Source organism: Apis cerana, linkage group LG4 (genome assembly GCF_029169275.1).
Source record: "Apis cerana isolate GH-2021 linkage group LG4, AcerK_1.0, whole genome shotgun sequence".
In the NCBI taxonomy this organism is placed as follows: Eukaryota; Metazoa; Arthropoda; class Insecta; order Hymenoptera; family Apidae; genus Apis; species Apis cerana.
In genome coordinates this window covers 3,281,801-3,306,783 of record NC_083855.1, presented here as the reverse complement: position 1 = coordinate 3,306,783, position 24,983 = coordinate 3,281,801, and the positions used below count along the sequence as shown (strand labels likewise).

Sequence of the window (24,983 nt, the reverse complement as noted above, 5' to 3'; positions counted from 1 at the left end):
GCTATTAATTTATTTATCTATCTTTAGTATGACCAACATAAAAATATAAAATTTCTGTTAAAATGGCAAAAAAGAATATAGAGAAGGAGATCAACAATTTATCAAAAACATACACATGAGAACGTGTGAAAAGGAAACAGAAATTAAAAAGTCTTTCTATTTTTATTTATATTTATTAAAATACATAATTCATAGTAATTAATTAATAGATTCATATTGCAGCGTGAAACATGTCGAATAAATTCGAAGCGTAAGTGAAACTAGCGTTTTATTTTATTTCATCGTGCCTTTTGAATGGGCTAGATGGAGGTTAGATTTGTTTTGAATAGAAATCAAAATTCACTGATATACTCTCTTGTTTAATATTCAACACGTGCTTTCTTTTTTATATATATTTAATATGTTAATTATTAGCTTATGCAAAGTATTATCTTACTAGTTCCAAATAACAAAACACGTGATATGTATGTCTTGACATTTGTCAGAATTTAAATACATATCATATACATCTTTGTATATTAAATTTTCGATTGTTATTTTTATTTTTTATTTTTGACATTTCAAATAATTACTAAATAATAATCAAATTTATTCTTTTGCATGTGACTGTGTAAAATCAATGCTCATATGTTACTATTTAAAAGTATGAAATAAATAAAATTTGTAATAATTTTTTTAAATAAAAATTACATGAAAAATTAAAAATAATTTAATAATTTACACTTTCATCTTGTTGTAAATTGTAGTAGTACTTGCAGGTTAAAGGCTAATGAAGACAATGGAGATGATGAAACACAGTCAAAAGATAATCAAAAAACTGAGAAAGATTCACTAGTATGTAGAAAGTATTGCTTTCTTATTATTTTATCAATATTTTCAATTAAATAGCACATATTTATTATAGCCTCCTATAGAAATTAATCCAAATGAGCACAAATTACAATATGCATATGCATTATGGTATAGTCGACGCAGTCCTGGTAAACAGCCAAGTATACAAAGTTACGACCAAAATTTAAAATTGGTTGGTAGGTTTGCAAGTGTGGAGCAGTTTTGGAGTCTTTATAGTCATTTAGTCCGGCCATCAGAATTAACAACATCTACAGATTTTCATCTTTTCAAAGTTGGCATAAAACCAATGTGGGAAGTATGTTTTAATATCCTTTGGATTAAATATATTTTTTTTAAGTAGTTCTACTATAGTAAATTATTTTTTTTTTAGGATGAGGCAAATCAAAAAGGTGGTAAATGGATAGTACGATTAAGAAAAGGTTTAGTTTCTAGATGTTGGGAAAATCTTATATTAGCTATGTTAGGAGAACAATTTATGGTTGGAGAAGAGATATGTGGAGCTGTTGTATCTATAAGGTTTCAAGTAAGATAATTTTTATTTCTCTAAAGTAATAATTCATATAAATATATATATATATAGAGCTTTTAAATATTTATTATCTTAATAGGAGGATATAATATGTGTATGGAATAAGACTGCATCTGATTATGCAACAACAGCACGAATTAGAGATACATTAAGGAGAGTTTTACATCTTCCAGCAAGTGCCTCAATGGAATACAAAACTCATAATGAAAGTTTAAAAAATGTTCATCGGCTCTAAAATCTTGTGATGTCGACTCAAAGATTTGAATTCTTTATGGATTTTCAGGTAAATTATATTAAATTATTATAAAAGAAAAGATTTATATTTATAAATACTTGTGTACTTCTATATCTAGCCAATTGATACTTGTGAGAAGATACTTAGGAGAAAAATATTTTACAACTACAGAATTTAAATGGTCATCTTTATTGGATAACACATTTAATTCACAAGTATCCCATTGTAACTTATGTAAATAATAAATATATGTTATTAATAAAAAAATAATCTTATTTCCAAAATATGATAAACATTCATAATTAGATTTTTTACTATATAATTGGATAATTGGATTATATAATTATATTATAACACCATAAACAATCATTTTATATGTTAAATATTTTTATTTAAGAATACTTTAGATTTGGAGCTCATTTTAGGGATATTCATAGGATATACATCATAGGATATTTATACATTTTTATACGAAATCATATTTTTTAAGAATGTGTGCATAATTATTAATTATTAGTGATAGATTTTTGTACATAATGCTTTTATAAACAAAGCACTTTAATCGAAATGTAGATTTTGATATAAATATTAATATATTTTTATATTTTAATTTGAAATATGTAAAAAGGCTATAATTTTTCGTTAAAATTTGAATATATGTACAAATTTGTTTTATGCATACATAAGGCAATGAAGCACAAACTTGAACAAGAATATTTAGCATCATTAAAAGAATAAAAGATTTAATAAATATTTTTAGTCACAATATAATGACAGCTTATTATTTAAGACTAGAATCAGAATATATTCAGTAACAAAAAAAAGGCTCAATGCCAAAAAAAACCTATCATTAATTGTGCTTTTATTTCATGATTCTAATCATTGTATAAAGTTTTTTTATATGTATAAAGACAAAAAATTACAACCTTAAAATAATAATTGTGACCATACCTGTAATAAATGAAAAGATTCTGTTCATATGTTTTTTTTTAAATAAAATAAAAATAATATACTTACCTAATACAAATGAAAATATTAATTTAAAGTTTATGGAGAGATGAAGATAATCAGGCACTCTATTATTCTGTTCTCCTTCTGTAGGTAAAAGTAGTCCAGCTATACAAATGATTCCAGCAATTAGTGCTACATAATTTGTTCCTCCTAAAAATTAAATTTATTTTGTGTATTATTTTAAATTTTACATAAAATAATTACTAATTATTTATTTGAAATATTTTACTTTTTTTATGATTTATTTGTTACTATTTACTATATTTGCTTCTTAATAAAAATGATATTTTATATTTTGCTTATGCAAATAAATTTTAATTATTAAAATATGATAAAAATATATTTATTATATATTTAAATATTTTTATCATATAATATAAAAATATATAAAAATATAAATGAAATTGAATGGCATTAAAAATATGAAGTACTATATGATTTCAAATTAAGTGACATTAAATATATAGTATTTAAATCCAAAAACTAATTTTAAATACTAACTTATTAACCTTTATCCATAGCATACTTCATATCTGATGACAGGTACATTTTTGTATTCTTATTTTGAATATTTCCATGAAATAAATCATATTGTAACTTTATTGATTTTGATGTGTATTCTGTAATTATAAATAATGATTTTGCCATTCAGATAAATCTATCATATTATTATGATATCTCATAAAATACAATATTTTTTTATTAATAATTATAAATGTTGTTTAAAACTTACTATCAATTGCTTTATTTTGAGCTATAAGAGCATAAGATTGTTGTTGTCTATTTTCATTTATTGGAAGTTGTTGAAACATTTCAGGATCTGGTGTAGATCTTCCAGTTGTTTCTGTTGTTCCCGGAAGTAATTTAGCTTCAACATCTCTTTTTCCTATAGCCTGTTAATTTTCCAAAAGTATTAAATTATATTATTTTGATTTTATTTATATTAAAATTATATTTAATTACCAATTTTGATGGATGTTCTTGCATTTGTATTCTAAATTTATCAACAACATTACAATTACTAGATATAAGAGATGTATGTCTTACAACAATATCAATACAACATCTTGGATTTATTGTTCCTTCTGGTTCAACAACTTTATATTTATTTGGTGCAGTACATAATACTAGAATTACAAATAAATTATATTAAAATTTTTATTTAGCTATTAATTTTTTCATAATACATACCTTTAAATCTTATTGGAAAATCATATGGGTTATATAAAGTTAAAACTTGTTTATGAGTAGACTGATCGTCTAAAAAGAAAGTGATATTTTGTGGAAATACAAAAACTGGTAATTTTCGTGGTGTTGCTGCTAATTGAGACTGCATTATATTTGTTTAATTTTATGTGGTCCATGCACCTGCAAATTATATTTATGTTATATATATTTGAATATATTTTAATCTTTAATAGTATGATATATATATAAAAACTTTATATTTTAAAATATTTTAATATTTACTTTATATATTTGCAATTGGTTTAATACAAAAGTTTAATTTGTATTTAATTCTTTATATTTCAATATTGCAACATTTATAGCAGATAGCCATGGTTAGATGTTTAACTTAAAAAACCTAAAAAAACTACATATTTTATAGATTATAAAAATTAAGCTAGAAATTATATATTAATAAATTTTAAATATTAAAATAATTGTTAAAAATAAATGAAAATACTAAAATGAATATTAGAGCATTTACATATGAAGTATCAAAAGCTGCAAATTAATCTAATTTTATAAATCTGTTTAAAAAATATCCGATTATCTTATGAAATAATTTAAATAATTTAATTAATTACGATTAATTAAAAATTAGTAGTATAACAATTTGTATAAAGTTGAATATTTACAAACTTATTAGCATCATAGGTCCATTTGATTGAATACTGCACTGTCGATCTTCCTAGTGAAACAATTGTTCATGGTATTCACCATACATCACTTTTCATATACCAACATTTACTATTGTGCGTGTGAACGAACAAGTTGGTTGTGATTTTCTCACCTTTTTTCTAACTTATTACAAAATCAGCTGATTATTTCATCTTTTCTATTAAAGGATTTAAATGGTATCAAAAATTGCTTTATCATTCATATATTATTTTTATATAATTCAATCAATGTGTTCAATGATAGGAAAATTTAATATTTAAATATTTCAATATGTGTGAATTGGTTAGAAATATTTACAAGATCATATATAATTTACCTGATTTATCTAATCATAATATTAATATTATACGACCTACTATGACCTAGTTTTCGTTTTACGTGCAATAAGAAATTCAATCTGAAGATAGAAAGAAATAAATTTCAATTGAATAAAATTTAGTTAAAAAATATTACATAAATATATATTCGGGGATAAATCAATCATATACTAATATAGGGAAAAAATGTATATATGTTTTGTTGGCAGCCATACGTATAATATTAATAATACTTGTATGAATTCGACAATATGGCACCGGGTAGTTAGGCTTATGAGTAATTATATACTTACGTTAGCGAAATTTTATTGATATAATAATATTGATGTAACAACGTTAGTCTAATGTATATGAAGATAATTAAAATACGTACATTTTAAAAAATAGGTAGTATATTACATAAAAGAAGTAATTTGCAAAAAATCTAACCTTATTGTGGAATTTTCGGTTCTTGAATTTCATCAATATTTTTATTTTTTAATATAACGGTAAAACAATATTCTTTTATAAATATATTTAATCATACTAATATATATAATTTTTAAATTTAATAAATATTCTCAAAACTATTTTTAACCTTCTTTTGGATTTAATTGTGAAATATTTAATTATATATATATATATATATATATATATATATATATATATAAAAATTATAATTTGTATTGTTTTATAAAAAATATAAATTAATTTTTTTTAAATATTTTCAGGAAAATATAAAAGAAGATACCATGGTTTCTGTTAATCCCAGAGTATTTTTTGATATAGAAGTGGGTGGTCTACCAATGGGTCGCATAGTATTTGAACTCTTTGCAGATATTTGCCCAATAACATGTGAAAATTTTCGTGCCCTATGTACTGGAGAAAAAGGACTTGGAAAAACAACTGGCAAACAATTACATTATAAAGGAATTGTTTTTCATAGAGTAGTTAAAGATTTTATGATTCAGGGTGGTGATTTTTCAGTAGGTAATGGAACAGGAGGAGAATCAATTTATGGTGGAACATTTGCAGGTATTTTTATAAATATATTTGCTATTATTATACAATAAATGTGACTTTTGTAATAATATTTTTCAGATGAAAATTTTATTTTAAAACATAATAAATCATTTTTATTATCAATGGCAAATCGTGGTAGAGATACAAATGGTTCACAGTTTTTTATGTAAGTATTCATAAAAAATATAAATATATAAACTTTAATGAAATAATATAAAAATGTATTTTAAGATAGCATAAATTAATTAATAAAATCTATAATAGAAGAAAAATAGAATGATATATATTTATATATATATATATATATATATATATATATACACATATATGCTTATATGTATATATATATATGTATGTGTGTGTGTGTGTGTATATCAAAATGATATATGTAGAATCTTAAAATTATAAAATATTAATACATTATATTATTTTATAATAAATATTTATTTTGCATGTCATTATTAACAAAAATGATCAGCTTACTAAGGTTAACACTTATACTTCTAAAAATATTTTGTGTATAAATTTTATTTTTTAATATTTCTACTGGCTCAAAATTATTTTTCTCTGCTGACAGATGTATACTTTGACAACCTCAAAGGTAAAGGTAATAGGAATTTAATATATATTTATTTTCATATTTTAACATTTCTTCATGCTAATATATTTTCAAATATGTTTCAAATAAATAGCAGGTGGTATAATAAATAAAGGGTATTTGGGTTTGTTAATTTTAGTAATAAATTTAATTATCAGTTCTTGATGTAATCATAGTTCAGTATTTAATGATTTATATGAAGCACATAAACTTCCAGTGAATATTGAAAAGTATAGAAATAAGAATATCTTTGAAGGAATGAATAACTTAGCTATATTTCTGTGTAGTCGTGAGGGAAGGGTCTGCACACCACTACTACAACACAATGACCAATGAAAGCTGGCTCTTTCTGTTCATCTCTCATCCCCTTAATCATATTTTGTTGTTGTAGTACAACACAACCAGCGCCTCACCTCGACAAGTAAATAATATAATATTTTAATTATTAAAACTATTTTTGTGAAGTATTTTTCATATTTATATATAATTTTTAGTGTCCATGTGGTTTTTGGAGAAGTAGTGTCTGGCCAGGAAATTGTTACACATATTGAGGGACTTCCAGTAGATCGTATGTCTCGTCCGTTACAAGATGCGAAGGTTGTAAATTGTGGAGAACTTGTACTGAAAGTCAAAAGTAAAGGTATATTTTACATATTATTTAATTATTCATAAATTAAAAAATTTATTAGAATAGTTAAAGCTAGTTTTGTTATTTTAATTGATCAATTGCATTAGTTATATTAATTAATTATTTTTACAGTAAAGAAACATGAGACAAAGGAAAGCACTTCGTCCGAATCTGATTCTGATTCATATGCTGAAAAACCTAAAAAGAAAAAAAAGGCCAAAAAAAAGTATAATAAATTTGAGATTTATAATATACAAATTAATTTAAAAATATATATTATTTATTTATATATATTGCAGTAAAAAAAGAGCAAAATCGGAGGATGGTGAAATTCATGATTCTAATGAAGATGAACTTGGAAAACCTCATCCTCTTGTTTCGGTTACAAAAATCGATCCTGATGAAATTCCGGAAGTACCAGCAAATAAATTTTTATATAGAGCAGGACCTACTAATAATGCAAATCAAAAAGAATTTAGACAACATTATGGAAGAGATCGGGTACGATCACATAGAAAAACTGGTCGCATATTTAAAGGAAGAGGAATTTTTGTAAGTATTTGTGTGCAATATACAACATATGGTATGTATGAATTTTTAAATAAATTTTTAATGAAACATTAATGTAATAAACATTAAATTTTATAATGAAACATTTTTTGTTTTTAAAATTTAACTTCTTTTTTATATATTATATCAGATAATAATATAAGTAATAAATAAATTTTCAGCGATATCATACACCATCACGTAGTCGTTCGAGAAGTGTTACACCACCTCATTGGAAACAAGCTCAAAATCGTACTATTAAATTGCATGAATTTCAGGTATATTACAATATTTAAGAAAAATAATATAATACAATTAATTCATAATTATATTTTTATATATTTAATTTTATTTCAGAAATTAGAAAAAGAACGTCTAAAAAAAGAAGAAGAATTGAAAAAACGCGAAGCTGATAGAATTAAAAAGTTTACTGAAAATCCTGATGAAGATAATCAAATAGTGGATAAATTTGATGTCGAAGCACATATATCTGAGGAATTGGAAAATAAAGAAAACGATCAATCTGATGAAAAAAAAAGTGGCAGTAAAAATATAGATCAAGAACAAGATAATTTAAATACTAGTTCAGATATTAATGATACAATGACAAAAGACAAAATAGATGGAAAACATAAAAATGAGAAGTTATTGAAACGTGATTTACATCGATCGTATGGTAATAGGTCTTCACGACGAGAATCTCGAGATAGAAGTAAAAGGCGGGGATCTGGTCGGTCTAGATCGCGAGATCGACGTAGATCTCGAGATAGAGATTACGATCGTAGAAATAGTCGCGATAGAAGAAATAGAAGAAATTATTATCCTCGAAGACGAGATTTTTATAGAATTAATAGACCTGGTAGAGATAATTACAGATATTATGATAGACGCAATGATTATAGAAAAACAAATAACTCTAATTCTAACCATGATACGGATATTAATTCATCTCGTTATGATAAAAATCGAAGAAAAAGTGATAATACCTCAGACTCTAATAATCAACCAAAATTCAAACGTCGCTCACGTTCGACTAGTTCTAGTAGTCAACACTCCAAAGATTAAATACAATTATTTTTATTTTTATTTTTCTGCATTATAAAGAAGAAATATAATTTATGCAGTAAATTACATTTATATTTTCAAATCTTATTAGAATTTGTTTCTTTATAACATATATAAATTTATATATAAGAAATTCTGTCTTAAATTAATAATATTTCAAATAATATTAGGTTTTAATATATTTTAAATGTAAATTTCAATTTTCCAACAATTAGAATTCTCTTATATGTCGATAATTTTTGTATTTCTACAGAATGAATATAATGTGTTAAAAATTATAATTGTTTAATTGTTTAATTATATATAATTTTGAAAAAAACATAAGCTAAAATATTTAATACTAAACGTATAATATATCTATCTATATAGCATTACTGTAAATTAAAAATACTTTTATATAGTAAATAATTAATATATAAGTTACATTTGAAGATATTTTTAGATATAATTCTATATATTTTCAACGTTTCTTTGTATTGAAAAAAAAATTGTAAATGTATTGAAAAGATTTAAATTTACAAATGGAATTAAGTTATATTTTCTGTAAAATTATTCTTAGAAATTTAACAAATTTAGATTACATGGAAAATAAAAAATTTTCATATAATTTAAAAAGATATTTATATTAACATGTTGTATGATCATTATTCAAAATAAATAAGAGATAATATATTTTATGTTTTTAAAATTATTTTTAATTTACTGTAAATTGTATATAAAATAAAATCCTATAATCTTATATGAAATTCCTAAAATTTTTATGAGAATTTCCAATTATATTTTTATATTGGTACTATTAATACTCTGAAGTTAGTTGTATATGGTGGTTCGCTTCATGATTGGTTTTCAAAACTTGTTTACGTTAAAATTTGTGAGTTCAAAAGTAATGTGATTGACAGTGTATAATAAATACATACATATTCGTGAAATTTTTATAAATTTATTACAATGGTACGATATGGTGCGCTTAAAGGTTTATATGATTTGGAAAAGACTATCGGAAGCGGAGGTTTCGCTAAAGTTAAACTTGCCACGCATATTGCAACCGGCGAAAAAGTTGCTATCAAAATAATGGACAAAACATCACTGGGTGTAAGTAATTTTTAAAATTCAAATCGATAGTTGTTGCAATAAATTTCTGAATTCCTAGGATGACTTGCCTAGAGTTAAATTAGAAGTTCAAGCATTAAAAACTTTATTACATCAACATATTTGTCGACTGTATCAAGTAATAGAAACAGAGAGTCATTATTTTATGGTAATAGAATATTGTTCAGGAGGAGAATTATTCGATCATATTGGTAATATTAATACATTATAGATTATAATTCAATTTCAAATATATATTATTTTATCATTTAAAATTTAAAAAATTATAAATTTATTTTTGTTTTGTAGTTGAAAAAAATAAACTTTCTGAAACAGAATCGCGCAAATTTTTTCGTCAAATTGTTTCTGCGGTAGCATATTTACATAGCTTAGGATATGCTCATCGTGATTTAAAACCTGTAAGTTAAAATTTTTTTTAATGATAATTAATATTTTAATATTAATTAAAACAAATAATATCAAGTAACAAACAATATTATTTTATATCCAGGAGAATGTTTTGTTAGATAAAGAAGAGAATTTAAAGCTTATAGATTTTGGATTATGTGCAAAACCAAAAAATGGAATAGATTCACATTTACAAACATCCTGTGGTTCTCCAACATATGCAGCACCAGAGCTTATATTGGGAAAAAAATACTTAGGTATTTATTATATTATTAAACATGATATTAATAATATTATATATATATATTATAGAGATATGTGATTGATATATCTTTTATAGGTTCAGAAGTAGATATTTGGAGTATGGGAGTCCTTCTTTATGCATTACTTTGTGGCTTTCTTCCCTTTGATGATAACAATATAGAAAATTTATATAGAAAGATCCTTGTAAGATTTTCAATTTTATTTGAATTTGCAAAGACAATGATTGATAATAACAATTTTAGAGTGGTAAATATGATGAACCAAGCTGGTTATCAAGTAATAGTAAAAAATTAATACAAGCAATGCTACAAATAGATCCAAAAAAAAGAATTACGATTCAAGAACTATGCAATCATCCATGGATTACAGCAGGATTTCTCAATCCTGTTTCATTTGTTCATAAAACAAATGTAAATATTTTTTTTGTATTTTTTTGTATTTTATATATACTTTTTATAAATTTTTAATATATAAAATATATTAATATTTTTTTTAATATATATATATAGTTTCAAAAAGATGATGATGTATTAAGTACAATGTCTGCAATATGTGGTGAAAATACTTCAGATATATGGAAAAAACTTGTAAAAAGTGATCGATCAGATTATAAAACTGCCACATATCTTTTACTTTTAGATAGAAAACTACGTGGACTTTCACTTCGAATATCATCTTCTGCAAAATCACATTTTAAATCTGAGGTAATAAGTTATTTCATTTTATTTAATCTGAGGTAAAATATTAAATATATTTTAGGAAATTTAAATTTAAATTTGTTTATTATTTTATTATTTATAGTATGAAGGAAATGATAATGGTATTATAACTAAACTTGATTATTCTCCAAGAAGTAAATCTGTTAGGTCTTCAATAATAGATACTACTTTCAAGATTTTGCCAAAAACACCTGAAACTAGTAGGTTTCATTTTAATTTTCATATTTTTATTTTTAGATCAATATTAATTATATTTAAATCAATACAAATTACATATATATTATTATTTTATATACAGCTAATAGTTTCATGGAACCACATTTGCCTGGTAGAAAACGACTCCGAAGTAAAGAAGAAGATGATGCATGTTCTCCTGGTATGTTTTAAAAAATTAAATTTATTTTTCCATTTATATATATTATAGTTTTATATTTTACTTTATTTTTTTATTATCCTTTTTTGATCTTTAATTATATTTTATTATAAAAAATTATATAAATATTTAATAATGCTCATCTTTTTAATGAACTTCGAATTTGTGTTTTATAAGTTGTTTATATATATATATGTATGTATAATTGAATACTGGAAAATGTTAAGTCTTTCCAGCAAAATGTTAAGATTTATCACTAATTCGCGGTAGATCAAAATTAGATTGATAAACGTAACAATTTATATTTCTTTTACAGATTTGTATTGATATAAATGAGATTTATTAATTATTTTCTGATAAAAATTGTCTTTAATAATAAAATAACAACATCGTTTTTTTTACCCATAGAAAGTTTGGGCATTCCACAGATTTCAAAAGATAAATCTCGAATGATCGAAATTACAATAAGCGATAACAACAATAAACACTAACAATAGACTGATGACTACCATTATCGTAACTATTCATTATAATTTCGATTGCTAAGAATTGTTTCATTTTGCACTCTTCATTTTCTCATTTTTGCTCAAATTCTCTATGGATAGATTACATGATTTTATTTGAAATCGCAACTTAATAATAAATGTCAATTAATTTCGATAAAATATTCATTTCATAATATTTGTATTAATATTATTTTATATCAATTTATATATTGATTGGTAAATTTTAGGCCATTATACATAATATATTTTCTGATATTCAGGCTTTTATAGTAATATATATGTACATACATAGTATATATATATAGTATATATATTTTGTAATATTTTCTAAAGTTTACTTCTAATTAGGTGATGCTAGCCATCTAATTAGAAACTTTAATGAAAGTTTCGAAGTGCCATAAATTGCTGTAGTTGTGTGAAAAGCAGATAATTAGAGAAGAGCAACGACTTGTGAACAAACACAATTTGGAGTTACAAATATATGTAAGAATTCTTTATCCCATTCCCTTTTAAGAGATATAATATCTCTTACTATTCCTTATCTTTTTTTCTTAATTCCTTTTAATTTCTATTTGTCCATGCTTTTTATTTAAATATCAAGTGCAATTTATATATAATAATTATATAATAATTAATAAAAAATTGATTATAGTTCCTATAAAGAGAATTGCAGAAAAAGATAGATTTGTTTCTACTCCAACTAGTACTACAATATCGGATTCAAGGTATTTGTTTAATAATAATTTAAATAATAATGAAGTAATATTTAAAGAAAATATTGAAGAAAAAAGTAATATTAACAATATAGAGAATCTCAATCGTGTACACCGGGAAGTGCAAGGAAAGTAATAATGGGTTTAGAACGTGGATTGAATCGTGTACGTTACGTCCTTACGCCAAAGAGACGTGTGAAAAATGAAAATATCGATCCTGATCAACCTAACATACTTTCTGGGAAGGTATATATATTTATTTATTTATTTATTTATGATTAATAATATATATATGATTATATATGATTTGAATTCGAATTTATCATAATGAAATTTTTTAAAGGGTCTTTGTAATGTATCATCAACGTCCAGTAATGATCCGAAATATGTTCTTTCACAATTACGTCGTGCACTTCGTCGTAAAGGAATTATGTGTCATCAAAAAGGGTAATGTTGAACATTTTTTATAATGTTAGTAATATTTTTTTATTCATTATAAAAATATTTCAGATTTATCTTACAAGGAGAGACGGAAGATTGTACAGAGGATGAAAAAGACGCAATGCGACCATTTTCATCTAGAAATGCCTGTTCTTTTGAATTAGAAGTTTGTTTATTAGAGGGTATCTCAAATGACAAATTAGTTGGTATTCGAAGAAAACGATTAAAGGGTAATGCATGGGTTTATAAACGAGTATGCGAAGAAGTTCTTGCTCTGGCAGCTGAAGATTTTTCCGCGGAATCAGAAGGTTCAACGGAATCGAAATGTCCTATTTGAAGTTTTTTTGACATTCATATTCTTATTGATATAAATATATATTTAAATTTATACATTACAAGAAGTCAATAAGACTATTTGATTATATTCTGATCTCCAGTAGTTATATAAAATAGATATTAAATAGATCATAAAAACAAATATAAAATATATTAATTTTTGTATGTATCAACAAACTATTTATGGCAGCTTTGATACATGCATATTAATTTTGAAAATGTGCCTTTCAAAGACATAATTTCTTCTGAGAAGAAATAATCATAAGAAATGTTACAGAAATATGAAACTTTATTAAATATTTTCCCAAATTTCAAACAATAGTAAAGTTATAATTTCAACAATGGTTATAATCACTAATTGTGTAATAATTTTTATATATTAAATGTTTAAAAATAAGACAATAAATGTATATAAATAAAAATAATATTTTATGATTTTAATTAACATGATTAAATAAAATTTCATAATATATATAATAAATAAAATATAGATAAAGCAATAAAATTCTTACTCAAAGTTAGTAACAGGTTTTATTTCGATCGTTGAACGTAACACAAAGAAATTTAAAAAAAAGAAGCTCGGTTCCTTCTACTGGAATATATAAAGCTCTATTTTGTGTTCATGCCACAGATATAAAATATCGCGGCTCGTTTGAACGGCGGCATCTACACGAGACTACTATGGACAGGCGAAGTTATAAAATCACCACAAATCGATCAGCATAAAATGGAGCTGCATGCACTTTGCTTTATGGCAGTCAAACCGACCTTTTATCTTTGCCCGCTCAATAATCGTCGGCTCTTGTTTGTAGCCTTACTGAGCCTATTTTGTCGATGGCATGTTCTTTTTTTCCTTTAAACATCAATCGAAACAAAATAAAATCCGCAGAAAATTTGCAACCTATTCTACTGAAAACGAAACGTGTAATAAAGATATTATGATCATTTTTTATATTACAAAAATCTGAAACAACTATATGTATTTCAGAATAATAAACTTAATCTTATATTATGAAATAAATTTTTATGAACGTAAATTCAAAATACTTATATTTACAATAATTTAATTGTACAAGAAAATTACTTTTATATAATAAAAGTTGTTAAATTATTATTCGGTCATTAATTTAATTTAATGATAGATTTTTCATAATAATCAGAGCTATTAATTAGAACTCTATAGAATTCTCTATTTTATAAATATTGCAAAGAGAATCATTATAATATTTCAATAGTATGTTTTATGAATCAGTTATTTATTCAGATTAATTAAATATAAAATTATTTAAATAATACAGAGACAAAAAATGATGATATAAATGAAATAACTATTCGAACTTAAATTGTCTGAGCATAAATTACAATTAACCGTAGCATGCGTGCGCATCGCATGAGCGCACGCACGTGCAACTTACGGTATTAAATTCATCTCTGTACTTTATCGAAGAGTAATGTGTTAGAACAGAAATCCAGGTGATTACATTATAAAAATTTTTGTGTCATTTTTTTTATCCAATCAAAAATATTTGTAAGCAAATAATTAAATTGTCTAATTGTCAATTATTACAATATAATTTGCATATTATGTAATAGCCTTTAGATAATATTTAATTTTTACGAAAGAAAATTTACAAATGGCCGATTTATGATATTGATTTCGATGAAACAAAGATAAAATTAATTTTGAAAATTATATTCACATTATTTCATAGAATATATGTGATGATTACAAATGGATTCCATTTGTTTGTTTTTTTATTGTTAAATTAATAAAAAAACATATTGTTTTTATTTTCATAAAAAATATTTCATAGTTAAATAAAAGAATTATTGATATATAGATTATATACGGTTATATAACTGTTTAAAATTTATTTTCGAAATATTAAATTTATCAAGTATGTACAATTTTTTATTTCTTATATATTATTTCTTATTTCTATATATATAATAAATATTCTTATAGTATATATATGTTTCTTAAAAATCAATTTATCTTTTTTAAAAATTTTAAATAATATTATATGATAATTAAATTTTTTTAAATTGAAAATATAAATAGGTAAAACATAAAAAAAAATTTCAAATAAAAAAAAATCTAACGATTTAAAAAAACCTAAAGAAAACTCTAAAATATCAATATTCTTCTGATAACATTTTTAAAATCTGTTATAGCTTATTATAATATATATTTGCATGTGAAAGAAGATTATCAATTTCTTATCAAGTTAGCTTATGTTTCGTTACGACTATTCGGAGGAATAAGGAAAAAGGATGCGAGTTTAATATTATAATTCATGTATATGAACGTTATTCACCATATGTCAACTTCGTTCTTACTGATGGATTTGATGTCGCATATTAACTTGTACCAATTATCGTCTACTCGACGGTTAATTAAAGATTGGGGCAATGAAGCCTAGCAATGCAGTTTCCGTGATAATAATTATCTGCAATAGTAATTGAATTGTTACGCTGTCGAGTAAATTGAAACATCGAAGAGCCTAGAATAAAGAAAAATCAGGAAATTTTTGATGTTTTATTTATGGTAAGTATTATGGGAAGTGAATATTATTCTTAGGTTAGGAACGAAATTCTATAATAATAAATTTCAATTGATAGATTATTCTTCTATTTAGTTTTTGTCTTGAACTCAAATTACTAATAATATGGAATAAATAAATAATAAAATAATATGGAAATATTAAAACATGTAATATTATAATATTAAAAATAATTTATAAAATGTTTTTTTATTGAAATTATGTTATATTTAATTTTTAATATATATTTATAATATACATTTTTAATATACATCTAAATAGATGTTTCTATTTTTTTATTAACATCATCTATTTTGTAATATACAAATTTATTTGACACAATAAATATAAAATAATTTGGTGGAGAATAATGGAAGAAAAATGGTCAATCAATATTTATAAAAATTTAATAAAGGAAAAACAATAACCATTATTTTTTTATATATACCTTGTTACATTATTATGTTATAAAAAAAATTTATACTTTATATTCTAAGTTTTCTTTAACTTTATTGAATTTATTTTTTAATATATTTTTTTATACACACATTAACTTCTATCTTTAGAAAAGAATCTATATAATTGTTTTTTTATGTATTTCTGTAAAATTAATAAAATAATATATAAAATAGAATAATTTTATCTGAAAAATAAGAAAAAATAAGTTTTCTAACTTCAATCATTATCTTTTTTTAAATATATTTTTTATAATATACTTCTAACATAATGATTTAACTTTTTAGATTACTCGTCTATTCTTTATCTGTATGTTTCTGAAACATCGGTAAGGTGAATAATTCTGGTAGCAAAGTTAAGAAAGGAACGCTTGGTGAGGCGAGCCTGCAGGCAAACGGCTGGACGAGATCATGTGGATGTATGTGAATGTGAACAAGTAATACGTTCATAGACGAAGAAAAGGTAAGGGTGGCACGCGCGGCCCGCTTCTATCGCTTCCGGGCATCAGCGTGCTCGCGAGCCGCAGCTAATTGCTCTTTAATGCAAGCGAGCGAACGAGCGCGTTGCTTTTCTTAGATGCCGAGGGAAACTGACCGTCGTCGTCCTGTACGCCGTAAAAAAGAGAATACACGAGATTTATGTCGGCCCCCGGACTTTTCGTCACGCTTTGTTTAGGATACGGTTTTAGTTTTGAGAAAACTCTTGGGGCTTCTTCCTTCTTTTTAATTGCAACGGGTAACTGTGCCTTTGATATTGATCTAGAACTGGATAGACCACATAGTCGTTTAATAATTAGGGTATGTGCGTAGATTAGAAAATAGAAACTTTCCTGTTTAAAGTGATCACGATGTTAAGTAACTCGATAACATTAAATTTTTTTCTAAGTATTGTATATTATATTCTATTTCAAATATTTGTAAATTTTCCATATTTCTTTAGTAATGATATAAGTTTACAATTTTGATTTCTTTTATAGTTAATAAAGAAAACAAGATGACTTTAAAAAAAAACAAAATAAATATTAAAGTAATGTGCATTCAAAAATTTCTTCAATAATTCGCGTAGAAAACTATTAAAAATTGAGTTCGTTATGCAATTTATACATGGAAGGAAGAAAAGAAGGCGAAGAGTTCTAATCATTCGGTTTGCCCGGTTTTTTTCTCAGGTCAGTTTCAGTTGTTTATTCAGCTCTGGGCCACTGGCAATACATATAACACTGGTAACAAAAATGAAGGGTAGAAAGCTCGATTCGCCGAGGCATGACCAACAGAGTCCTGCAAAAGCTCATACATATGTAGACGACTCGGTCGGGACATCAGAAACCATGGGGAGGACCCTCCGGAAAAATGAATATGCAGCCCCATAAAAGGTATTATTTTATAAAATTTATCTCGGCAAGATATTATGTATTTTTTCATCGTTCATTATCTATGTACCGAGTACACGTTAATGAGCTATACAAAGCTCGACAGATGTATTCTTGCGACTATTTCAATATAAGAATTGACATAAAGTGGTATGATTATAAATAAATTTGATTGATAAAGATTTGTAAACTATTTTCTATATCATTAATTAAAGAATAGGATTACATTTTATGTAATTTTTTTCAAGTATTATTATTTTCAAAAATTATTTACAATTTATGAATATTTTTATATTATAATAATTAATAACATATAATCTATATTGATATTTTTATTAAAATTTGAATTTATAACAAATAATATTTTTTTTTATACTTTCATTGTGCATATATTAATATTAAAAAGAGCCAGATATCGAGATCAATTTATTAAAGGACTAATTTCTGGAAGAATTTAGAATTATATATTTATATAATCATTTATATTATAATAATTTAATTTCATCAACGAAGTTACTTAAATATGTTATTACAACTTCTTTTTTAAAGAATTCAATTTTTATTAATTAATTAATGTTAATCAATTAATCTTTAAAACAAATATATATTCTATTTCAAATATTCACAAATACTCATTTTTGGCGTCATCTTGATTCATCGCGAGCGATTCCTCATTCACATCCAGCCGCAAAAAAGTAAAAAATTTGACAAAGATCTAATTGTGAATCGGTTGATATACATAGTGTTTTCCCCTCGTGAAGGGTTTGTGCCGTAGGGCGGCTGGTTCTATAAAATTGTAGCTTCTTGTCGTCACAGAGGAAACGAAACATTAAATCGGCTCCGACGGAGGGGGCGGGCTGTTTCGGTGGGTGCGTCCGAGATTTCCTGTGTGGACTCTGGATGCTAGGAAGGATGACTTCCTACCTAGCTCACAGGGCGCGTCCATCGTGTGCGCTGGCGTCATCAAGATAGATTTATTCGATATAAGGAGGGAACGCGTAACAGGAATCCTTGCGCGGCCCCTTCTGTAAAACGCACGCGATCGTTTCTTGCTTTTCTTCTATTTCGATCGGATTTGAAGTTCTCTTTGATTGGATTTTATTTCTTTAAAGATAAGATGAAGTACATAATATATTGTACGAGTTTCTTGGAGAATCAATTTCATGAATAATTTAATAAAGGAAAGAGATACTTCTTATTTTGAAATGTGTAATAGTGATTTCATTTATAGTATTATATAGTATATAATATTATGAATAGTTATTTCGTTTATTAACTTTATTTATGTCTTTTATATTTTTCTGTTTTGTGCCATTTACAATCGAGATATATATATATATTATCATAGCTTGTAACTTCGATTAATATTTTTTTGGTTGCATAGTGACTATTATTTTTAAATCTTTTTAATCCAAATGTTCTGTTGATCAAATTTTAATGAAACTCTTGTATAATGTTTTATTTTAATTAATTTTCTGAATTGAAACAAGAGCCCGAATACTCTGCGACATCATGTGTGTTTGATCGAAGACATACGGACACTTTTGATGATCTTCTACACATTTTTTTTAATTTTTTATTTTTTTTCGCAAACTTGCACGCAATATCGCGATATCTAAACAACTTTATCATTAATGCAGCAGTAGCAGCGCATTACTAGGAATTTGTATATAATGGTGTTATGTACATATGTAATGCACCGGCCCACACATAATGGCGATATCATAAGATACGAACCAATAGCGGCAATTGTATGGAAATATGTATCTATGAATGAAGACACTTTCATTTATGAAACCAGATACTTATGTACCGGACACGGGCGTTGTAACATCCTGCTATTATATGTCCTTACCTACTCGTCCCCTCCACCACGCCTTCCTCGTGGACTACGACTATCGTCTTCCTCGTCTCCTCCCTTCGTCATGCCATCTTTTGCTACCGTCATACGCTTTTATAGATTGACGTTCCCTCGTTGATCGAGTTTATGCGCATTATTGATGAAATTCGCTCGCTTCTTTCTTGCAGGAACCGCGATCTTTGATGAAAAATAATGATAAATTAGCTATATATAACTATTATATATAACATAAATTATTTTTCATCGGATTATCAGAATTATTAGTGGATATTAACATGTATACAAAACTTATTGTATAAATTTCTGTAATTGTAGAAAACTTTAGTTTGACAAAGATTTTGAAATGATTTTTAAAAATGAAACATGGAAAAAAAATTTAGGAACGAAGTTTTTGCAAAATAATCGATTAAATTTTTAAAATAATTTGAAGAAGAAAATGTAGAAAATAAGATGTGGCAAGGAAATATGCTGCACAGTAATTGATCAAATTTTTAAAAATATTGAAAAGACAATTTTTCTTTTTCAGTTTGTTCATTGATTCATTCATAATGTCGCCAAGGACGAGACTTCTCTGGCTTGTAGATTGTCAAGGTAAAAGGGACGAGTAGCAACCCTTCATCGAAAGAGGTGGCGAAGGAAGAAAGAAGAAAGAGGTGAAGCTAGGAGGGGAAGGGAAAGGAAAGAACGAGGCTGAATGCGGTGACTGTGACGCTTTCCGGTCAGGTGCCGCCCTGACGATCCTTCTCCTACCAACTTCCACTTGGATCCACTCATTCACTTACTTTTACCCTCCTTGATTTCTTCCTTCTACAACATCCTACTCGATGAAAAAAAAAAAGAAAATAGAATGCACACAGAAGAAAACGGAAAATTATTCCTTTTTAAATCAAGATCTTGAGACTTGAAGAAAAGAAGAAACGGAATAATCAATTCGAAGTTTACTTAATTGATAAATTATAGTATTTTTGATTATTTAAAATTTTTCAAGAAATATATATATATCTTTTTTTGAGTTAAATTAACATTTTATTATCTGATTTTTAGATTTTTTGAATTGAAAAAGATGAAGAGAAATAGGAAACAAATGAATTTCTCTGGTCAGTAATAGTCAGTTCGTGTTAAAAAGAATATAATGAGCGTTTCTTTCTATTTGCTAGGTTATTACCGTCGTAATTATCACGATGCCTCAGGAGGCCATTGTCACAATGAACGTCCGGAGTTTCCCTACGATTATCGTACCGAAAATCTCTTGCTGCCCAACCAACTTCTCGCCAGCTTCCTGCCTGCGATGGACAATGATTATTTGTCGCAACTACACCGTAAATTCTGTTATACAGGAAAGAAAATGGAAAATTATTCGAAGGAATGATAGCTTTCTATCCTGGTGATTGTCACTATTTGCGGTAGAGATGTCGAATTTTTAAATTACAATTATGGATTTTATGATTCCTGTTTAGAGGAATGAATGAAGAATTCATCTTTTTTTGGATAATATAAAATTATAATTACGTCGGTATGTAATTTTTTTATCATATTTCTTTAAAGTAATTCTTATTCAGGAATTTTATACATATTTTATATTATGACACAATAACAAATAAAATATGTACAGTTTCTTTAAATTTTTCTCATAATTTTCTAAATATTTGTAGCAAAAATTATCATAAATATATAATTATCAAATTATCTTTCTTTGTTACATATATATACATTAAGTGTTTACATATTAGATCAACCTCATGTAATCTATGCTAAATATATTTAAAATATTCCACTTATTTTTCTGCTTAATCCAAACTTATCCCAGCAGTCTAAAATTAACCTATAATTCTCCGAGAAACTTTGTCTGCCTAAATATCTCAGTCGAACTCTCGGAATAACCATAAAACTTTGCACATTAACGTTCCAACAATCTCCAAGAATCTTGAAACTTGAAAAAAACACTCTGATTATTCGACGCTTGGTATTTTCGTAAAAGCAGGGCAATAATCTTGCACCTTGTCGTAGTTTCTCCGCGATTATCCTACCGAAAAATCTCTTCCTCTTCTCTCTGCACCATCGCTGGTCGGCATCGACTTCCTGTGCCCGCCGGGTGGACAATGACCAGCACTTGCCGCAATGGCAACGGGGCAGACGCGCTTCTAATATCTGCTCGGCCGATCTAGTTCGCGGAAGCCGGCAATACCTGTGTATAAACGTAATGTATGTACGTGCACGCGCTCGAACATTCCCCCTGTACACATGCAACCACGCGACCATAAGCATCGCATACGTGTGTGCATGCACTTCTTTCTCTCCTCTTCTTCCTGTTTCCTTCGATTCGCGTGCAGTTCGGGGATATGTCGCTTTCCTCGTTCGAATTTATTTCGTTCGAACGAGAAATGTGATGTTTCGATTTTTTCCGTACAGAGTTCGTTTTTTTTCTTAAAAAATCATTTCTATTAAAAAAGTGGCTCCTCTTATTAATGTCTCATTTTTCAAACAAATTTCAGACAATTTCAAAAATCTGCGAAAGCTTGGAAAAGTCTGCTCCAAAAATTACCTGTTCCTTATTGGTCAACAAGAGCTTTCATAAAAGTTCATCAATCTTCAACTTTATTAAGAAGAAAGAAAACTTCCATTTATTCTTTTTAATCATCCACAAATGATGATTTGAAAAGCTGTCAAATCTCAGAGAAACCTGTTCCAAAAATCACCTGTCTCGTTCGATCAGAGCCTCGTCCCAGGTGGCCAGACTTGCATGCGTCTCATCCACTTCCTAGAGCGTGTATCCCCACGCAGCGACAGACACGCGTGACGCGTACACTCGCCAGGATGACTCGTGCTCTCTCGCGGCGTCGGGGGGAGCGCCGATTTGGACGTGGGTGAGGGGTAGGCGAGGAGGTGAAGGTGGAACACCTTCGGAGAGGGTTTCTGGAAGGAGGATATGATGGCTCGTGGCGTTATGCTCTGCGAGCTGTTATGCTCCTCGGGCACCACCGGACCATAAGCGAGGCTACTTCGCTCCCGTACGCTCGGCGCAACAGCCGCCACGTTTCTTGTTATATTAGCGCATCGGCGTCGCCCGACTAAAGCCGGAGAATCGCCTTCTATGCGAATCTTCTTCGCATCAACTCCTTCATTCTTATGTTTCTTTCCAGTTCTCTATTGGAAGAAATATTGGATCTCTATTATAAGAAATTTTGATTTTGAAGATGATTAAAAAGAAAAGATTAAAAACTTGCTATGAAAATTTTAATTTTGTATGTTGATGGTAAGTAGTTCGATAGTTAATGCTACTATTATTACAGGTTACATTTGTGTAATATGTGTAGCAGTTTTAAATATAATATAAATAACAGAGCAATAATAACGAATAAACAGATATATTCTCCAATTTCTATTTTTCAAATAAAAATCTACTTCTTTAAATATAAAGAATTAAATAAAAATATAATTATATTTATATAACATATGATTCTTTACAGGTACATTGTCCTACAACAACAGAATATTTCAACCAGCAGAATTCACCGGAGTCAGACGCCAATGGATCTAGGCACGAGCCACGAGTCTGCGTCGAATATGCCTCGCAGTCTCTGACCCGCAGTTCCTCTCGGGGTACAATGTTCCGGGGAGGCGGAGGTGGACGAACAGCACGAGGAGGCGGAGGTGGAGGAAGATGGCGCGAGAGGAGAAGCGGTGGAAGGAGCGTGTTCAGCGTTCAGCATGCGTAAGGAGCGCTGTGTGGCATTATGCATGGGCCCGTAAGGCTGGCCTGAAACGAGCGAATAAGAAAGTAGTTAAGGCCTCGACTGGCGGAGGTGGTTGCACGTATCGGGGCATTAGTTACTAGAGGAGGAGGAGAGGCCTGCTGCCACGCGCTGCCTGTCTCTCCTCTCTCTTCTGATGCGCCTCTTCGCTTCTCCTCCACTATCACTTCCTCTTCCCTCTTCGATTCAACCATCTATTCTACTCTTTTTAATTCTTTTCTTTCTTTTTTTTTTTTTACTTTTCTTCGTCGTTGATAGAATGTTAGCCTTCCATTTTCTTTCTGTCCGTGTGTTATACTACTTGGCAACGCCATCTTACTTAATGTTTTTCTTCTTTCGACACTCTTGTTCTTGCATCATCTTTATCCATCTTTATTCGATATTATTTAATAATCGATTCTATAATTACTTTCTGTTTTACTAGAAAATATTCTAGTTTTCACTGTTTCTAATCCCTCAGATTTCTCAGAAGCTTTTCTTAAATCTTTTTCTCTCTTTTCTTTAAATCTCTCACTTTAATGGTATTGCGTTACAATCCTCTGTCACCTTTGAGCCCTTCATACCATTCCTTCATCTAGCTCGAGCGATTCTCCATGCTGTAATGTGTAACAACGACTCGTCACACTCTGCTTGTCGGCGCACACGATAATTGCCCTCATTATAGTTATTTAAAAAGCGCTGCCGCCTCCTCCGCGGCGATTGAGCCGCGATATAAGGACACGACTACTCGTTCGCGCGAGTTAATCGAGGCTAGATAATAAGAAGGGGAAAAGAAAAGAAAAGAAGAAAAGGGAAGAAAGGGAATAAAGAAAAAAGGAAAAGAAGAAAATTGACCAAGTATGGTCGTGTGCCTTCATTGTATTATCGCAATTCTGTCACGTTACCATAGGCAGTTTCAGCCTTTTCTTTTTCTTTTCTCCGCCATCTTCTTTCTGTCCATCCTCCTATCCCTCTTTTGCCGTTGTTTTTTTCATTATCCATCCAGCCAGGCCATTGTTCCGGTTTGGAGATTTTAAAACGAATACAGTCGGCTCTCGGCCAGCTTAAGAGAACCAGATAAAAACGTGATTCTTTTATTAATTTGTGCCTCTTTTTTTTTTGCCCGCTCCTCTTTCTTTCATTACGTTTCCTCTTCTTCTATTACGCGATATAAAACGGGGATGAATCAACGGCAACTCCGTAATAAGAGATTAATGGGGTTTAATTAGGAAGCGGGATCGCAATTATCATGTGCAATGAAAGTTTCCCGTAATTGGGGAATTAAATGCACCGCGGTAGATAAATTGACGGAGATTGTGCCGGGGGTTGGGGTCTTTTCGCCATGGAGCCAGTGCACTCGTTAAATCGCACGAATCTTTCCATCGTGATCGTCAATTTGTTTTTCAACATTGTTGTGTTTATCATACCATTGTGCTACAAAATAATTTCTTAATTTTTTTTCTTTTGGAATTATCATTATTTCTTT

General features: G+C 27.4%; 4 protein-coding genes and 1 long non-coding RNA gene across 19 annotated transcripts; 4 read left to right on the top strand and 1 right to left on the bottom strand.

The window, feature by feature from the left end:
• The first annotated feature begins 256 nt into the window (after positions 1 to 256).
• LOC133665960 (uncharacterized) lies at positions 257 to 948 on the top strand. Its single transcript, XR_009829449.1, has 3 exons — positions 257 to 643; positions 747 to 834; positions 905 to 948. It is a non-coding gene; the product is annotated as an uncharacterized LOC133665960 (long non-coding RNA).
• Positions 949 to 950: 2 nt separating this feature from the next.
• LOC108003499 (eukaryotic translation initiation factor 4E type 2) lies at positions 951 to 1,616 on the top strand. The gene is made up of 4 exons (XM_062073483.1): positions 951 to 980; positions 1,052 to 1,147; positions 1,223 to 1,375; positions 1,461 to 1,616. Exons 1-4 carry the CDS (start codon positions 951 to 953, stop codon positions 1,614 to 1,616), a joined length of 435 nt encoding a protein of 144 aa, XP_061929467.1.
• On the top strand, positions 1,475 to 9,363 carry LOC108003635 (uncharacterized). Of its 3 annotated transcripts, none has more exons than XM_062073571.1 (9): positions 1,475 to 1,664; positions 5,560 to 5,863; positions 5,930 to 6,017; positions 6,841 to 6,870; positions 6,944 to 7,089; positions 7,210 to 7,303; positions 7,377 to 7,629; positions 7,809 to 7,904; positions 7,984 to 9,363. In XM_062073571.1, the coding sequence occupies exons 1-9, from the start codon at positions 1,626 to 1,628 to the stop codon at positions 8,689 to 8,691; spliced, it is 1,758 nt and encodes a 585-aa protein (XP_061929555.1). In that variant the 5' UTR covers positions 1,475 to 1,625; the 3' UTR covers positions 8,692 to 9,363. The 3 variants fall into 3 exon arrangements, with proteins under 3 accessions (XP_061929555.1, XP_016921525.1, XP_016921527.1); XM_017066036.3 differs by lacking the exon at positions 1,475 to 1,664 and adding an exon at positions 4,571 to 4,708; XM_017066038.3 differs by lacking the exon at positions 1,475 to 1,664 and adding an exon at positions 5,099 to 5,236.
• On the bottom strand, positions 1,787 to 4,633 carry LOC108003636 (motile sperm domain-containing protein 1). Of its 7 annotated transcripts, none has more exons than XM_028669561.2 (8): positions 4,494 to 4,631; positions 4,098 to 4,221; positions 3,819 to 3,995; positions 3,591 to 3,754; positions 3,361 to 3,520; positions 3,137 to 3,247; positions 2,634 to 2,777; positions 1,787 to 2,567 (listed from the first exon to the last, which is right to left on the bottom strand). In XM_028669561.2, the coding sequence occupies exons 3-8, from the start codon at positions 3,961 to 3,963 to the stop codon at positions 2,536 to 2,538; spliced, it is 756 nt and encodes a 251-aa protein (XP_028525362.1). In that variant the 5' UTR covers positions 3,964 to 3,995; positions 4,098 to 4,221; positions 4,494 to 4,631; the 3' UTR covers positions 1,787 to 2,535. The 7 variants fall into 7 exon arrangements, with proteins under 7 accessions (XP_028525362.1, XP_016921530.1, XP_016921533.1 ...); XM_017066041.3 differs by having other exon boundaries at positions 4,490 to 4,627; XM_017066044.3 differs by having other exon boundaries at positions 4,098 to 4,212; positions 4,490 to 4,625.
• A 128-nt stretch (positions 9,364 to 9,491) lies between the features above and the next one.
• Positions 9,492 to 21,544, top strand: LOC108003502 (maternal embryonic leucine zipper kinase-like). 7 transcript variants are annotated; one of them, XM_062073570.1, is made up of 19 exons: positions 9,492 to 9,783; positions 9,842 to 9,992; positions 10,090 to 10,199; positions 10,292 to 10,445; positions 10,529 to 10,635; positions 10,695 to 10,862; positions 10,962 to 11,156; positions 11,254 to 11,371; positions 11,470 to 11,547; positions 12,703 to 12,775; positions 12,859 to 13,009; positions 13,107 to 13,210; positions 13,274 to 15,013; positions 15,716 to 16,088; positions 16,827 to 17,001; positions 17,705 to 17,908; positions 20,293 to 20,725; positions 20,811 to 20,863; positions 20,924 to 21,544. In XM_062073570.1, the coding sequence occupies exons 1-13, from the start codon at positions 9,640 to 9,642 to the stop codon at positions 13,539 to 13,541; spliced, it is 1,821 nt and encodes a 606-aa protein (XP_061929554.1). In that variant the 5' UTR covers positions 9,492 to 9,639; the 3' UTR covers positions 13,542 to 15,013; positions 15,716 to 16,088; positions 16,827 to 17,001; positions 17,705 to 17,908; positions 20,293 to 20,725; positions 20,811 to 20,863; positions 20,924 to 21,544. The 7 variants fall into 7 exon arrangements, with proteins under 7 accessions (XP_061929554.1, XP_061929550.1, XP_061929553.1 ...); XM_062073566.1 differs by having other exon boundaries at positions 20,293 to 20,863; XM_062073569.1 differs by having other exon boundaries at positions 15,749 to 16,088; positions 20,293 to 21,544.
• The last annotated feature ends 3,439 nt before the right edge of the window (positions 21,545 to 24,983 follow it).

Bases quoted from the DNA above. Each gene is read 5' to 3' on its own strand.
- LOC108003499 (XM_062073483.1), top strand. From the start codon at position 951: ATGCATTATGGTATAGTCGACGCAGTCCTG. The intron at 1,148-1,222 runs GTATGTTTTAAT...TTTTTTTTTTAG, and splicing joins GCATAAAACCAATGTGGGAA to GATGAGGCAAATCAAAAAGG. The intron at 1,376-1,460 runs GTAAGATAATTT...TTATCTTAATAG, and splicing joins TTGTATCTATAAGGTTTCAA to GAGGATATAATATGTGTATG.
- LOC108003635 (XM_062073571.1), top strand. From the start codon at position 1,626: ATGTCGACTCAAAGATTTGAATTCTTTATGGATTTTCAG. The intron at 5,864-5,929 runs GTATTTTTATAA...AATATTTTTCAG, and splicing joins TTATGGTGGAACATTTGCAG to ATGAAAATTTTATTTTAAAA. The intron at 7,630-7,808 runs GTAAGTATTTGT...ATAAATTTTCAG, and splicing joins TTAAAGGAAGAGGAATTTTT to CGATATCATACACCATCACG.
- LOC108003636 (XM_028669561.2), bottom strand. From the start codon at position 3,963: ATGCAGTCTCAATTAGCAGCAACACCACGAAAATTACCAGTTTTTGTA. The intron at 3,521-3,590 runs GTAATTAAATAT...GAAAATTAACAG, and splicing joins AAGAACATCCATCAAAATTG to GCTATAGGAAAAAGAGATGT. The intron at 2,568-2,633 runs GTAAGTATATTA...CATTTATTACAG, and splicing joins AATATTTTCATTTGTATTAG to GTATGGTCACAATTATTATT.
- LOC108003502 (XM_062073569.1), top strand. From the start codon at position 9,640: ATGGTACGATATGGTGCGCTTAAAGGTTTATATGATTTGGAAAAGACT. The intron at 9,784-9,841 runs GTAAGTAATTTT...CTGAATTCCTAG, and splicing joins TGGACAAAACATCACTGGGT to GATGACTTGCCTAGAGTTAA. The intron at 10,446-10,528 runs GTATTTATTATA...TATCTTTTATAG, and splicing joins ATTGGGAAAAAAATACTTAG to GTTCAGAAGTAGATATTTGG.